The 15,471-nt window shown below is 47.4% G+C and overlaps 1 protein-coding gene across 1 annotated transcript in view; it reads right to left on the reverse strand.

The window, feature by feature from the left end:
• Nucleotides 1-442: 442 nt before the first annotated feature.
• LOC122370338 overlaps nt 443-15,471 on the reverse strand; it is a gene marked incomplete at its 3' end in the record, with an annotated part of 58,981 nt that continues 43,952 nt past the window's right edge. The window contains exons 3-8 of the mRNA XM_043345834.1: nt 7,919-8,030; nt 6,573-6,739; nt 3,598-3,643; nt 2,636-2,692; nt 1,576-1,626; nt 443-573 (exon numbers count right to left, since the gene is read on the reverse strand). Of these exons, the coding sequence (XP_043201769.1) occupies nt 443-573; nt 1,576-1,626; nt 2,636-2,692; nt 3,598-3,643; nt 6,573-6,739; nt 7,919-8,030 (564 nt within the window). The remainder of the gene's footprint in view (nt 574-1,575; nt 1,627-2,635; nt 2,693-3,597; nt 3,644-6,572; nt 6,740-7,918; nt 8,031-15,471) is intronic.

Raw genomic sequence — 15,471 nt, forward strand, 5'->3', positions numbered from 1 at the left:
TAACACCATTTTTGTGCTACTATAATAATATTAGCTTCGGTGTTAAATTTATTTATCGATGCATTGGTCAGCAGCTATTTAAAACTAACGAGAGGAGAGAGAGAGAGAGAGAAAAAAAAAGAGAAAGAGAGAGGGAGGGAGAGAGATGGAGAGAGAGAGAGTGAGAGAGAGAGAGAGAGAGAGGAGAGAGAGAGAGAGAGAGAGAGAGGAGAGAGAGAGAGAGAGAGAGAGAGAGAGAGAGAGAGAGAGAGAGAGGAGAGAGAGAGAGAGAGAGAGAGAGAGAGAGAGAGAGAGAGAGAGAGAGAGAGAGAGAGATGTGCCAATTAAGGGACATGTGACTCTAAAATGCACTGAATGCATCCTGTCCCATGTCCGTTTTTAACTTAACGTCGCTGCTTAACGATTCAAAAGTCGCGATTGACGATAACGTGTTGATACTCACGGCGGCAGCAGCACCAAGAAAAGAGGTGCGAGTCGAAGTTGGGCAGGAAGGCGCTGCGCTCCGTCTGACAGGCGCCGATCATCGGTCCCCCCGACGGCAGGCGGATGTCGGGAAACTTCTCCACGTGCGTTCTGCCAGAGCGCCGGGCGAATCAGCGCCGTCAGAATGGTGCCCGAGGAACCAGCGAGGGCTCACACGGGTGAAACACAGAAATACTGATTTTGGAACATGAAATGGATCAGTTTTTAGAATGTTAACATGGTCTGAAGACATCATTCGAGTACCTCGACGTAATTACTGCGGACGTGCTTTTGTATATGTTCCAGCAATATGTAATGACTTATATTTTTGTATTACAGCTTATTCTGGTCGAATTTTTATAATTTGAAGAAGCGCAATAAGAAAACTATCGTATGCAAACAATCGTTTGGGACTGTAACAATTCATGTTTCTGGCTTTAGAGGGCAAAAAAAGCATAGAAGTTTTATCATTTTCCGGTTATGGACAACGCAGTCCATAATCTATATGCTTGCATTAAAATTAATAACATGATTTTCCACATATAACTGCAACATTTCCAAACCACTTGCAGGTTTTTGGTCCAGTACATGCATTTGCTAACCATTACACGTGCAGCTTCTACTGATTAACAAACCACACCTCATCAGACGCATGAACTTTCCGCGGGCTACAAACCTCACCGACTGCCAACTCGGAAGCATGCACATTGCACAATGCACATCACCTTGACTGGACATTCGATGCTCGCATTCACCAAAAAGGATGCACCGAAGTGGTCATATGTCACGCACTAAGGAAGACGAGCCGCATATCCACCCCGTCCCATATCAGACCATGGCGCCTTTCACGCTTTTTCAAACACAGGCCGGCCTCGTCGTTCCAAATCTATCTCACTAATCTAACCAGACAGGTCAATGGATTACTGAAACCGGACTACCAAACCTCTTCTCCGCCTCCGCAACCGAGACCGTGTTATGGGTTATTCAAGTCAAAACTATTAGGTCTAAGGTATGACCGCGTTCAATACAGCGTCCACGAGATCTAAAAATGCCGATGTGAGCCTTCCGAAATAACAGCAAGGTAAGAGAAGGAATTCGTGCAAATGCACTTACGATGGTGAGAAGGCCTTTCCCCAGGCCCTGTCAGTTGGGTCTGATTCGGGCCTGCCGCGCACGTCACACCACAGGTCACACGGGGTCACACGAGGCCACGCCACGGGTCACACACGGTTACTCACAGGTCACATCACATTGGCTACTGAAATGCTAATTTTTTTTTGTAACCAATAAGTTTACAGATCAACATTGTTTGCTATAATGAGCCAGCGAATTGCAACGAAAAATATGTGATTTAATGTCAGTAAACTTATGCCAAAATAATAAACCCTGAGTCTGAGCTGATGCTGCTGTCAGAATCTGTCAGCAGACGTTTTCGCACTTGCGACCTTATCGCAATTAAATGCGTTTGCTTACCAAATTATCATTCAATCACAACACCAGACATGCGATTTTCTTTCCAAGAAATGCTTCCGTTTTAATTGTTAACCACAACGAATACCTTTATCCGATAGTTTCGGAAATAACTATAAATGACGAAAAATATAATTTCAATGAGAAACAACCGCTGTAAAAGAGTGTGTTACGAGTTTAAAGCTGTGAAAACGGTGCGCGACATAAGCGGGTGAACAGTGACAGCGTAGGCAGCCGAGAGCTCCAGGTGAGCACTGAGCAGTGAGGATATGGCAGCAGACAGCACAGGTGAGCAGTGAGGATATGGCAGCTGGCAGGGCGGGTGAACAGTGAACTGAATGCACGAGTGACCGAGTGTGCGGATGTGCACTTCCCAGCACCGTACTTACTTTTACCGCTGAAATAATCCTTGTAGAATATTATGTTATAGTATTGTTATATTTTCATATAATATAATGCAAATAGATTATAGATAACTTATGAATAAATATAGATAATAAATAACAAATCATAAATAAACAATAAATAAGTAGTAAAAAAATAATCGATAAAAATGTAAATCAACAATCAATAAAAATAAAAGGGAAGTCTACAATGCTCAGCAAATCATACAAGTGCATATATGTAGGTAGGCATACAATACTTTTTTTCTATAAGCATGCATGATTTTAAACGGATGAATAAAGCTGCGCTTCATACTCACAGGTGTCTGAAATGATAGGTGAGCGTCCCCATGATGGTACCAAGCAGAATGAGCAAACTGAAACAAATAAAACGACACCAAGAAGAATGAGCAAACTTAAACAACTACATAAAACGACATCCAGGAGAATGGACAAACTGAAATAACTGAAGCGGCGACATGCTTTTAACAGAGAAAAGAAAATATTTAGACTTTAGAAGGTAGCAACACAAAGCTATCAGATAACGAACTTCACTTGCTTCTTTACTACCAAGCCAGCGAACAGGCACCAAACAAACAACAAAATAATAAAAACATGGTGCCTCCATTATCCAGGCCTCAAACATGATAAATCTCTGCAATGAGTAGCGAGCTGTGTGGGTAACTAGTCCAACCAGTCAGAACACAGGACATTCCTCTGACTTGACCCGGGTCACAGGTCAGAGGTCAAAGGTCCCACCAGTCGAGGTCAACAGCTGCTGCAGCTCTCTCGGAGCCCCTAGCGCGGCGCCCACTGCAGGCTGGCAGACGACAGCCCGATCTCGGCGGCTAATCCCGTTTTATGGGCGGATTCAGAGGGGCTTGAGGTCAAACTGACCGAGGATGTTCACTGCCGGAGCGCCGGAGCACGGGGACTGAGTGGACTCTGCGAGTCTCCTTCCCCTTAACCCACGTGTCTCTTCATCCAACGGGGACGAGCAATGGAAAGGTGAGGTCTGCTTTCTCTTGAGATTGTGTGTCGTGGATTCAACCGGCTGTAGGTGGCGCTAACCAAAACTTTCTAACTATACGACAGTGCGAAAGCCGCACATGCAAATCGATATAAGACGCTAAGTTTCTCGGGAACACCCATGACGAGATAGCTACTGATACGGTGACCATGAATTAAAATATACCTATGCACACTTGAAAAGATATAACGCTCACTAACTCTGCTGCAAGTTTCACTAATAAGTGCATGCATTATCATTGTTTTCACTTACCATGACTCGGGAACCCGTGAAGACAGGAAATGGGCGTGATGAAAGCCTGTCAAAAAAGTAGTAACTGTTGGTACAGAACGTTTACAGTGTAACATCAACAACAATTTGTGTAAGGTATTTGATGCAAAAATATGCTAAACACGAAAATGGACTCAACAGTGGCATACATACATTAATTACCCAAGTCACTAAAACCTGGGCTATACCTATTGCCCAATACCACAGTCAGAGCTCTAAAATGCGCGAGGTATAGGTAGGGGAGAGTGGGGCAAAGCGGCCACCCTAACGCTTCTCACGATGCCAACGCTTGATTTTTAAACTTGGATATATTCTTATTTCTTTCTATACCAATGTGATCCCTATTAAGTTGCCTTTTATTTCAACTGCATTTTATTTCCAAAGGCGTTCACATACGAAAGATATTGACAAAACTTTAAACCTATGCATATTGGCCACTTTGCCCCATACCCTGGGGCAAAGCGGCCACCGGCGTCTTCTTAAGTCCCGATATGAGAAACAAAATAGTTGCCTCGTGTACGACTAGGGTATTTGATGGTGACAAGGTTAAGCGAGGATGGATGTTAACTTTATCATCTTCCACCTGTAGGTAAACAAAGAAAGGATTTTCATGAAAATAAACATTTAATTGCATTATCTGGTAACTCATGCAACTGAAAAGTGGCCAAGATGAATGCATGACGACACATTTGAATATAAATAATGCTTTTTATCCAGATGGAAGCAACTTATGGCCAATTGGGGGGTGGCCACTTTGCCCCGGCCACTTTGCCCCGCGCATACCGTCCAAGACAAAAATATTCCAGCTTAGCTATTAGTGGGGTAAAAAGCATTAAAATTGGTAGAATACATGTACGATAACCATGCAATACATGGACAAGAACGCTTATAAAAATTCCAAACGGTTATGGAATAACATAACATTTACAAATTGTAAAAATAGTTGGTTATAGTTGGTAACCTGGCAAGAAATGCTTTTCCGTGTTTCACAGAACAATGGTGATGGGCCTGAAACCCCGGTCTGGCTCATTCGAACGACCGTGAAGAGAAGTATTATATAATACTGAACGAGGCCGGTGTAAATAAATTTTCAAGACCGAGGTCCTTACTGGATTTTTGAACGAGGCCGAAGGCCGAGTTCAAAAATCAGTAAGGACTGAGGTCTTGAAAATTTATCACCGGCCGAGTTTGGTATGTATTTTACTGTATGCCAACGATAAATTTATTTTCTGGACCGAAGCTCTTAGCCGACTTAGGAACGAGACCATCCCAAAATGTTGGCTGTAGTGTATTCTGGTAATGCATTTTTGACCGTGGTCAATTTGCTTACACCAGTTATTACCACACCCCTCTGGCTAATGTATTTGAATAGGCCAGGCATACAGTAAAATTGGAAACCATAAATTGGAACTGACGCCAGCTATGAAGGGCTAAAACGATGGGTGGCCGCTTTGCCCCCGGTGGCCGCTTTGCCCCACTCTCCCCTATACAGATTTCAAAATTCCGAAACGTGCCGGGATCAAAACCAAAACCGATTAGTCGAAACCGAGATATAACAGAACCGAGATCTCCAGGATCGAGGAGTGGCCAGGGATATCAAGTTGCGAAAGACCAGAAGGATGTAGGGGAAGTCCATGACCGCAGGGATTTCCAGGATACCTATACATATAACTGCCCGGAGTTACAGAGACACCCAGGCCCACCGAGACATTCAGGGTCATTGTGAATGGTAAGACAGCAGGATAAATACGCGGAAGGCATAGACGTGGCTCCGAGTACCAAGTGCGGTTCTCGAAATCCATCCAAGCAGAACGCGAAACACTCTACGCGCGGCTTAAGCCGGGCTTAGTGTGTTTAATAGCTCGGGCGGCTTGGCGACTGATGCGTCTGCAAATGGCCGGAGCTGCATCCGGGTAGGGAAGGGGAAGGCTGTTTTATAGCAGAACAGGCTGATAGATCCGGTAAGATGTTGTGAGTTTCAACTGGAGAGTGAAGGCATATTTGAAAATATAATAAAGTGAAAGATGTTTGCAACTTCCCCAGAAAACACGAAATCTGATAGCTGTTGTAATGAATAGGATGAAAAATAAGATATGTTACTTTGCCCTTAAAGTGACCATCCCACATTAACATTAGTTTTGAGTTGAGACAGCCAAATTGGTGGCCATGGCCTGCAAATGCCGGTTTGGGCACTCACAACATCGAAAAATGTTTTAATTCGGAGATATGGAATTTCAAACTTGCAGTTTTCGGATTCTAAGGGGCTAATGGATTGGTATACCCCCTTAGAATTTGTGACGTCAGCGGAGGTCTAACGATTTTAAAACCTTATACTAACATCTTTGTGAAGCAGTGGTGGTATATGCTATTTGCGCGCAACATCTGCCGCAAACGCCGCACTTCTAAAATAAAGTCGCTAGGAACAGCGGAGATGCCAAAAAAGTAAACAAAAGTAAAAGTCTAACATCTTGAAAACCGGTGAATATTTTTCGGTGAAATTTGGTAGAAATTCGTTTTTGCTCTTTCTGAACCGAGCGACATCACTTTCACACCAATTCATTAACTTTTTTGAAGGTGGGAGGATCCCTTTAAAGTCAACCGTATACGTTACAGAGAACTGAGAAGCACACGCATATTTGACTAAATAGCTTGAATAAGCAAAGCTTTTGTCCATTTTGGGTTACCAAGCCCACCTTTACCGACCTCTGCGTGACCCACGGCGGCTGTCACACGGCTACCTACCGAGTTTGACGGCGACACACGGCTACCTACCGAGTTTGGCGGCGGCTGACACACGGCGACCTACCGAGTTTGGCGGCTGACACACGGCGACCTACCGAGTTTGGCGGCGACACACGGCGACTTACCGAGTTTGGCGGCGACACACGACGACTTACCGAGTTTGGCGGCGACACACGGCGACCTACCGAGTTTGGCGGCGACACACGGCTACCTACCGAGTTTGGCGAGGCCAGCGATGACGATGAACAGGGTGATGGCGTAGTAGGGCCGCACCTCGTCCCAGCGCCACGAGGCCACGTGGATGCCGTGGCTCTCGTGCAGCGGCGCCCGCTCCACGCAGTACGTGTACTGGCCGTCGTGCGCCACGTGAGGGTGGTGTGACCTGAGGCGGGGCGGGTCAGGTCAGTGGTTTGTGGCAAGATCAGATGTTCAGCCTGAGGTAGGGTGGGCTCACGCTAGCGGGGTCAGATCTTTGACTTGAAGGCACTTGGTCTTCACAATCTCATCGGTTACTGGTGCCAGATATGGGAATAATTTCGATCTTATTTTCTTTTTCCGTATCGTTTTTCCCAAAGACATTGTGTCTTTAAAGGCCATTTTTATAGCAGTTGACAGAAGCAACACCCAAAAATATAGGTCGCGTTTTTGTATGGCTACTAAAGAAGTGTCAAAACAAGCGCAGATGGTTTAAAAGCGACAAGGTCCGCCACCAGACCGGACCACAGATGGCATCCTTTGACGGCCCGGGTCAGGGTGATACAACCGGCTCCGTTTCAGCTCTGTGGCTTATCCAGCCGAGCGGAACGTCTGCCTCCCACCCTCCTCCGACCGTGATGGTCGCACTAACGAGCACTATACCGCCGGCGCCGACACAACATATCAGAGCCGGCCGACACACAGTCCGGCGGCTTGACTGAGAGGAGCCGCCGCGGCAGGTATATGTGCCGCCCGTCAGCGCGTATTGAGGGAGCGCCGGGAATGTGATCGGCGAACAAACATAGGATTATCGATAACACGAGATGATAGTGGATACAACTGCAAGTTTTGACGTGATTTATCCTCGACAGTGTTGAACATAACTTCAACGCTGATTCCTTTGTTTCACATAATCAAATTGTTTGAGTGCGCGAATGGGTCCGTACTCGTGCCAACTAGCCACCATCACGTGACAAAATGGTCGCACTTTCGTTTCGCTTGATCAGTTTTCAGCCCTAATTGTCCGACCCTGTCTAACCCTGCCCAACGCCAAACCCCGCTTGTCCCTATCCCGAAGCTGTTCCGACTATAACCTGACCCTGTCCAACCTTCCCAGTCCTGGCCAACACTGTCCAAACCTCTGAAGTCCCAAAACCTGTCCCAACCCTATCTCACCCTGCCAAAACTTGTCAGACCTTTCTCGCTCTTCCTCACCCAGCCCATCCCTAGACACACCTGCCTGACGCATGCCCGACCCGTTCCTAAACTTGCTCGACCGTTCCTGACCCTGTCCCACCACTCCCGACCCTATCCCAGACCTCCCGACCGTCCCGATCCTTCCCCTTCTAGACGGTGTCGTCCTCACTTGTGGTGGTGGTCCTCGGTGATGGTAATGCCGCCTCCGGTGTCGTTAGACTCGCCGCCGTGCTCCAGAGCCTCCCCCGAGCCGTGGTAGGTCACGTGCTCAGACGACGGGTCTGCCGGAGAACACACGCTGTCAAATTTGAAATTAGGGTTGGTGGTGGGAGGCGTGTGGGTAGACCATCAGTCATCACTTCGCTAGGGTTTATTGGTTAGGAGCTGCGACCGTGAGAGTTCCTCTACCCGTTTTATCATTCAGTCACGCATACATGGATCAATGCTCCAAAGTGATTGTCGAAGACTTGGAATCCCATCAAACGAACATCTTTTTGTAATTTCGGATAGCTAGCCACACGAGAAGAGTGTTAATAAAACGTTAATCTATTACTTTTTTTGTCATCTACAAGAACGTAAATGAAGTACCCGTCTGATAGCCTTGAAGATAATTTTCAAACAGTAAGTTCCTCTTCCTTTCCCATTTCCATTATTTCTGTCGCCATCAGTCACTGTCTCGTGTTGAACCACCCCTCCCAGCCGTTCGTACGCGTCTGGTGTCAGGCCCGGCAGGTTTGTGTGTTTACCGGTCGCAGCACAGTATCTCACGGAGGGACAATCACCCCAGGTTACAACCTACCGTCACCTCGCGCGGCCTGATGGACGGATGGTGTGCGCCTGGGTGGCTTATCGCGCTGACACGTATCGCTTCAGAGACAAATGGGCCGGGAGGGTGATACCGCGTCCCGCGACCGGTGAGGGTAGGTGTGGGGGGTGCGTTCGATGACCCGTGAGGAGGCGGGGGAGGAAAAAAGGTGGCGGATGGGAACAGGTCAGCCTCGTCGGATCGCAGGAGACGAGCGGTTTTTATGGCCGCGATGTCTATTATCTACCATCCGTTTTGTCCAGAGGAAGATCGATTGTTGATTCAAATTACGGAAACTGAAAAAAACTAAGGATTTACATACGGCATCTATGTTTCTACATGCCTTACAATAGAATAATGTAACTACACCCCTCGCCTAGCAAAACTAATATATTTTACCATGTGGGCCGGTTTGAATGTAAAACCGCTAAACAGTCATACAACAATAACCACACCAGCTGTTCAGAGGAAGAATGCAGCGTAACACCATTCAACCATTCTGATTGCCGTTCGTACAATAAAGGAATTGGGGCGTGGCAGTCAAAACATAACCGCAAACCAATAATCGACCTGTGATTGTTGTTCGGAGAGCCGTTTCCGAGGTCGAGGGTAGGTGTAGTGACGTTGGGTGGCGGTCGAGCGGCTTCAGTCATTCGTATACGAGCTTAACCCGCGCCCCGTAGGGGGGGCCGAAACGGCCCCCCTGTCCTTTTCGGTCGATATCTCCTAAACGGCTAAAGATATCGCCACCAAACTTTCAGGACCCCTCCGGGCATCAATTTTACACATTGTGACCAAAAATTTTTCCAGAGGCGGTGATAGGTTGGCCACAAATGACGTCAGAGTGACGTCATGTTCTGTCATTTTCGACCGAAAAAAGACCTTCGCGAGAAGACCTGTCAGGCCTACAGCTTTGAAGATACAGAAAAATGATGAAGACATAAAAGGTGTAGAATTGACAGGGCTACAAAACTGCTATCGCGGATTTTTGAAATTTTTGAGTTTTGATCCCCAAAAATCAAAAAAGCATTTTTTTGGATATATTAGCCAAAAAATCCAAAAAGTTTTTTGAGTTTCGAAAAAACCGGAATATATGTGATAGTACCTACTGTCTTCTATCTACATACCAAATTTCAGATCGATACCTCGTTTTTTGGCCAAGCTATAGCGAAAAAAACTGTTCAAAAATGATGACGTCAAATTTTCAAACTCAATTTTTGGCCATTCTAGAACTCGTAGAGCAAAACAAAGACCACCATTAGACTCCCCGTGACGAGCTGCATCGAATGGATACCCATTTTATGCAAAAATATCAACTTTGAAATTTGACCTAATTTGACCTGACCTTGACCTGACCTTCACCAAAACGTGACCTAGGCTGGCCCCAAAGGCTGCCTAACCCACATAATCGCATTTGTCATGTAAAATGGACCATAAAACATGTATCACACGACACATTCATATTGTGACCCCCGGTGACCTGACCTCGCTGTGACCTGACCTGGTATCAGTGACCTCAGATAGCAAAGTATGTGTTTGACGAACAATATACCATCGATGGTTTTCAATAAATTACCAATTTACTCGATTTCACAGCACATTTCTTGAATTGCCTGTGAACGGTGAAAATCTGACCTTTGACCTGACCTGTGACGTCATCGGTTTGACCTAAGTCAATGAAATTTGGTCACAAGGTAGTTCCCGGGTAGGGCTATCAAACGCCGTTTGAATTTTGAAAATCGGCCGGTAACTTTCCGAGATCTTAGGGAGGGGGCCGAAACGCCCCCCCCCCCCCTACGGGTGGTAGGTTCGCCGGTAGCCTACGGGGCGCGGGTTAAAACTCCGCTTTGGGCAGGAGCGCCTCCCTGAAGGGACGCTAGCTCCCTTGATTCGGGACGTCAAACCCTCTGATCAGCTCCCGCTCTGCTCCTTCCGTCCAGCTCCGACGGCCGACGCGGATCCGTCTCCCCGCCCATGGCACAGTGCACAATGCACACTACACAGTGCACGGTGTGCCGCACACTCCACCGCTATGGCACACTCCCAGGGATAACCGTATCGCCGGGCGGGCGGTCTGTATGAGAGACCGGAACGGACGCACAGCAGCTGGGAGACCGGAACAGGAAACATGGGTGGTCCCCTCCGGGGGGGGGGGGGGGCAGGCTGTGGTCCGCTATAATCACAGCCGGCGTTGGGCAATAGTGACGGAAGGCCTTGGTAGGCAATGGAGGGTGGAAGTTGGATCCGCGAGTGCCCAATGGGAGACGGGACAAGTCCGTTAGAGTTATACAGGCAGGACCACCACAATCAGACCTTGAATCGCTGTATTAGCAGATTTAGAAGCGGGAATGCATTAGCAATATTGAATTGAAGATAATAAACAATATTTTATTTCTGTGGCTACAATGAAAAATTATGCTTCTTGCTAGCTTCTTCAAATGTCCGTTACGTGACGTAATATGCTATTTGTTACGCGCTTAAAAATACAATTTTTATTTCATTGCTAACTTCTTGAACCGAAAAAACGATAGTTTAAGAGTTTCCATGTCATTTATCACAGGGACGACCAATCGGTTGACATGCATCAATGAACTATGCCACGTGTCATTGTTTATAACCGTCGATGATTTTTTTTCGGTGGTTTGTGTACAGACCGCAGGCGGGCGGGACCGAAGAGGTCGTCCGACCTCGAGGGGTCAGGTCACCATGCCTGCCTTCAGTAACGACCGAAACAGGCGCTGAGACGGAACGAAAGGCCCCGCAAATGAACTCAGCCGGGAGAACAAACTGCCATGGCTGCATGCACATTTCACATTTCATAGATGGGGTAAACAGGAATATAGTGTCTGTCACGAACTGCTTGCAGTGGATCGTGGACATACATATAGGTTTTCGACGACGCTGTCAAATTTTGACTTTGCAGTTAGATAGTTCGGAGTGCTTTTGGGCTGCTTTGCGCTTTTGTGTTATTATGCAAAACGTTTGATATAGGTACAAAGTTCAGGTAGGTCCTAAAAGGTAGTCCTGAACAAACAGGTAGTCCTAAACAAAGCTTTGTTTATCGAAATCGATTAACCCTATTAGTGGCAGGCTCAAATGTGATTAGTGAACGAGAAGCTTTGCTACTAATAACGTCTTCAAGCCATCAGTGCGTCTATCTACACACTCCCGAAAATGTCATTATAAGGGCGGAAATCGGGAGCGACGTCTAATAGTGTTTGATGACCTAATCGAATGAGTCAGGGTGACTGCGTAGCGTCTAGCGTGCCATTAATTCTAGCCACGAGTCATTTCCCAAGTGACAGTTTGCGGCCGGTAGCTAAGGAGGGGGCCGTCCCAGCTCTCTCACGGTCATCGGAGACCCAGTGTGTATGTGTGTGTGTGTGTGGGGGGGGGGCGTGTCTGCCACCTGTTGAACACGCCGGGACCCACCCAGGGCCGGGTGACCACCCATCCGTGACGTCACGAAGGGGGAGGGGGCGCCACGTCCGGCGACCCTGCGCTAGTTTTGTCGCCGTCGTCACAGCCGTGTCCCCAGCAGTCGCGGAGACGGCTCCCGACGGTCACGTGACCGCGGCGTGAGGTCACGTGACGTGACGGCGGTGTGGGCTACCGGCTGTGGTGACGTCATGTGCGTGACGCCATGAAGTGTGGCGACACGCACAGCTGTTGTGGAGGACAAATAGACACGGCTTGGCGGCGCCCGGCGTTAGTGGCAGTTCTCAGAGGCCTTGGTGCGCGTGATGGCTGACTGAAATGGTGAAACATATGGGCTCCAGGCTGTTGACGTTTGCTTTTGACCGAACCAGCACCGCAGCAATATTTTGATTGAGGCTTGGGCTCCGTCGGAAAAAATGCATGATTACGATAGTGACGAGTCATAATTGGTAAATAGCAATACGTGAACACTGATCAAGAACATTTACGAGTTTGGACAGGCCAAGTGATATAGCAAAACGGGGAGATTTTCCGGCCGGAGCCCGCCTTTCTGAACTGTGGACGCCGCCTCCAAAACGACCAAGTCACCGCTGTGCCACATGGGAGTGGCTTTAAACGGTAACTTCGGCTGATTCACGAATCACGAGTCTGGCCCGATTCCTCCCAGCGATAGGGCCAGAGTCGTGGGTCGTGAGGGTATCGCCGAGGAAAAGTGTCCGATCAGCACGAGATACCTGCTGATCGGGTCAGGAGAGTATGGGCTAACAGGCCACTGAACAGGTTTTCTAAGCAATGCCCACGTGACAAATAACCGCAGCATGATAATGTTAAATTAGCCAGCTCACGCTGATTGAGATACAATGACGGGGCATTTAAGCAATGGCATTGATTATCTGCTATTAAGATGTGCATAGTTCGATCGACTGGCTGTTCATTGCAGCTTTGTTTTGACTGTTAATTGCAAACGGGTAAGAAAAAATATAAAGACGTGATGTTAAAATGGCTTCTGTGGAAGCAATGCCGGTTTAATTAGGTATAAACATGAAAACAAATGTCGAAAGGACCAGGCACAGTATCACGTAAGATATGTTAACATAGACTGGTAATATTTGTCACTATAAATAATTGTATTTTGCAATTCATTATTATCTTATTATTTCATAATTATATTTTGCAAGCTTTTGCCTCTAGCTCTATTTCATGCATTTCCTATTTTGCTTCTTTCAATATTTTATCTTCTACTCACACTGGTTTTATTGGCGGAGACCGGAGGCAGGCATATTTCCAAGAATTTCCCCACACTCACCACATTTTGAATGACTTCTACTTCTGTGTATGTCATTAATGCGGGGACCTTGGCCTACCTTACCTAGTTCTAATCAATACTTCAATCATGACTTTGATCGCCAGTCATGGTTATGATTTGCTCCCGGTTTCTGCGTCTCATTTCGTAACAGCCGCCGGCGACCTCCGTCGTCAGGCATCAAAGATATCCCCGGAGTGAACATCTGACAGTCAATGCAAAGAGGATGACAACAACATCTTATTCGGCATAATGTGAAATACCAGCACTTGTAATCCAGGTAAAAGAAGCACTCGGAGTATCTGGCGGCCATGTTTACGCCGATGTACTCGGTTAGGAAGGCAAGGTCAAAAGATAAAAATGCCGCTTCGCTGGGAAAGAATGAATAAATTTTCTACAACTTTCAATCGTGTAGCGTGTTTCTTCCTTGTATTATAATACAATGTGTTGCCTTTCAGATAGCTTATAAGCTATATGATTTTCAGTGAGAAAAGCTCAGCTATTTGTAACCTACAGCCCCATGGATCCATGCATGCGTTTGCATCTGAACGTCTGAGCAGCTGTTTTATTGGTCTCCGTGATTGCTTGTCACCAACTCCAGACGCGCGAGGCGAGTGATTTATCGGAGATGCCCAGTTACAGCCCGACTGCCGATGAATGTCAAACCACACGACCCCATACTGAACCGCCGAGCCAGGGATTCGTCATGAACCACAAACCGGACACTAACCAGACAGAGACTTAGCTACCAGTGTAAATGAATGCATTGATTGCGTGCTTTCTGACAAGAATGCACGTTCCTGTTCTTACCGTTATCTGAGAATGCCGTCATGTCCACATGCGCTAATAATTGATGGATGTAATGATCATGTGCCATTACGCTGTCAATTGCATTTCAGCTTTGGCAACTGAGAGAAACTAGGAAATGTCTACGTCTCGATTCACGATTGTCTTGAACAATATAATTATATTGAATATAATAGCTTTTTAGCTAAGTAAATCTGCGAGGAAATGTGCTTTATTACGCGCCCTTGTGCAAGGAATCTAGTACGCACGGGACTACATACAAACACTTGAAAACACTTGTTGTGGTGCTGTAATGTAACTTTGAATAAATTACCTTACAATTCCTTGCTTGGTTTTGTCAGTGCGCTGCCAGTTACGCTAAAAAGATGATTGAAAGATGAACTTTGACTCAGGATCGGGTGAACTTAGAAATACAATACATTTACTTCCAGTTGACATTCTTCAGACCATTATTCATCTGGCTGTAGGGTCCCTGCGCCTGCGTGGAATTGACGTCATCACTGGGTGGGGTATCAACGTTCACCAGCTCATTAACATTAATGAGCTGTGTGGCACTCAGATGGTTTCATTGTGCCTATTGATAGCAAACATCTGACCGGTAACCGGGGCAAGACTGGACACGAGCACCGATAAAAACCCAACCACCAAACCTTGAAATAGATACAACTCGGAGCGAGGCAAAAACAAACCGTCACACATACGGTAATTCGTCATTACGTGGTCATGTCTTCAATTAACTGCGGCGAGCTGGGTGCGAATGGCCGGGACCTCACGCGACGGCGCCTGGATCTCTGCTGGGTGACACACACCCCATAAACGCTATGGTGAGAGCTCAGCGCGCCTCGGCGCCGGAGCAGGACGGCCTGGCAATCGGGTAGCCTTTAGCCGGCGAGACTGCCAGCCATTTCCGGAGTTCAGGGGCAGGGGACGTGCGGCGGGACGGCCGGGCTGCAGCCTGCAGCAGCTCTCCCGGTCTGCCTTTAACGCTCACTGGCTAACGGGCCATGTCGCTGAATGTTGTTCAGCTTTACTATGTTTTATCCCATTTATGTAAGCCTAGCCCAGCGTTATGCAAGGTAGCTTGTTCGGTCCAACTAATGCACTGCGATTCAGACCAAGGTCCTCGCATCCCATCCCACCCTCTCGCTCCGTTAGCCAGGTGATCGGCGGCACGGCAGCGCCGCCGTGCCGCCGATCACCTGGGATACTTTGCTGTGAGAACATGCAGTCTCCGGCTCCGCCCTTCCAAGCGGGGCGGCGCGGCGGGTGGATCAGATTGGATCCACCCGCCGACCTTTGGACCTTTGGACCTTTCCGGGCGGGGGATTCGTCAAAGGGCGGAGCTTAACCACTGGGCTAGGTCCTACCG

Source organism: Amphibalanus amphitrite, unplaced genomic scaffold (genome assembly GCF_019059575.1).
Source record: "Amphibalanus amphitrite isolate SeventyFive unplaced genomic scaffold, NRLGWU_Aamphi_draft 001124F_arrow, whole genome shotgun sequence".
In the NCBI taxonomy this organism is placed as follows: domain Eukaryota; kingdom Metazoa; phylum Arthropoda; class Thecostraca; order Balanomorpha; family Balanidae; genus Amphibalanus; species Amphibalanus amphitrite.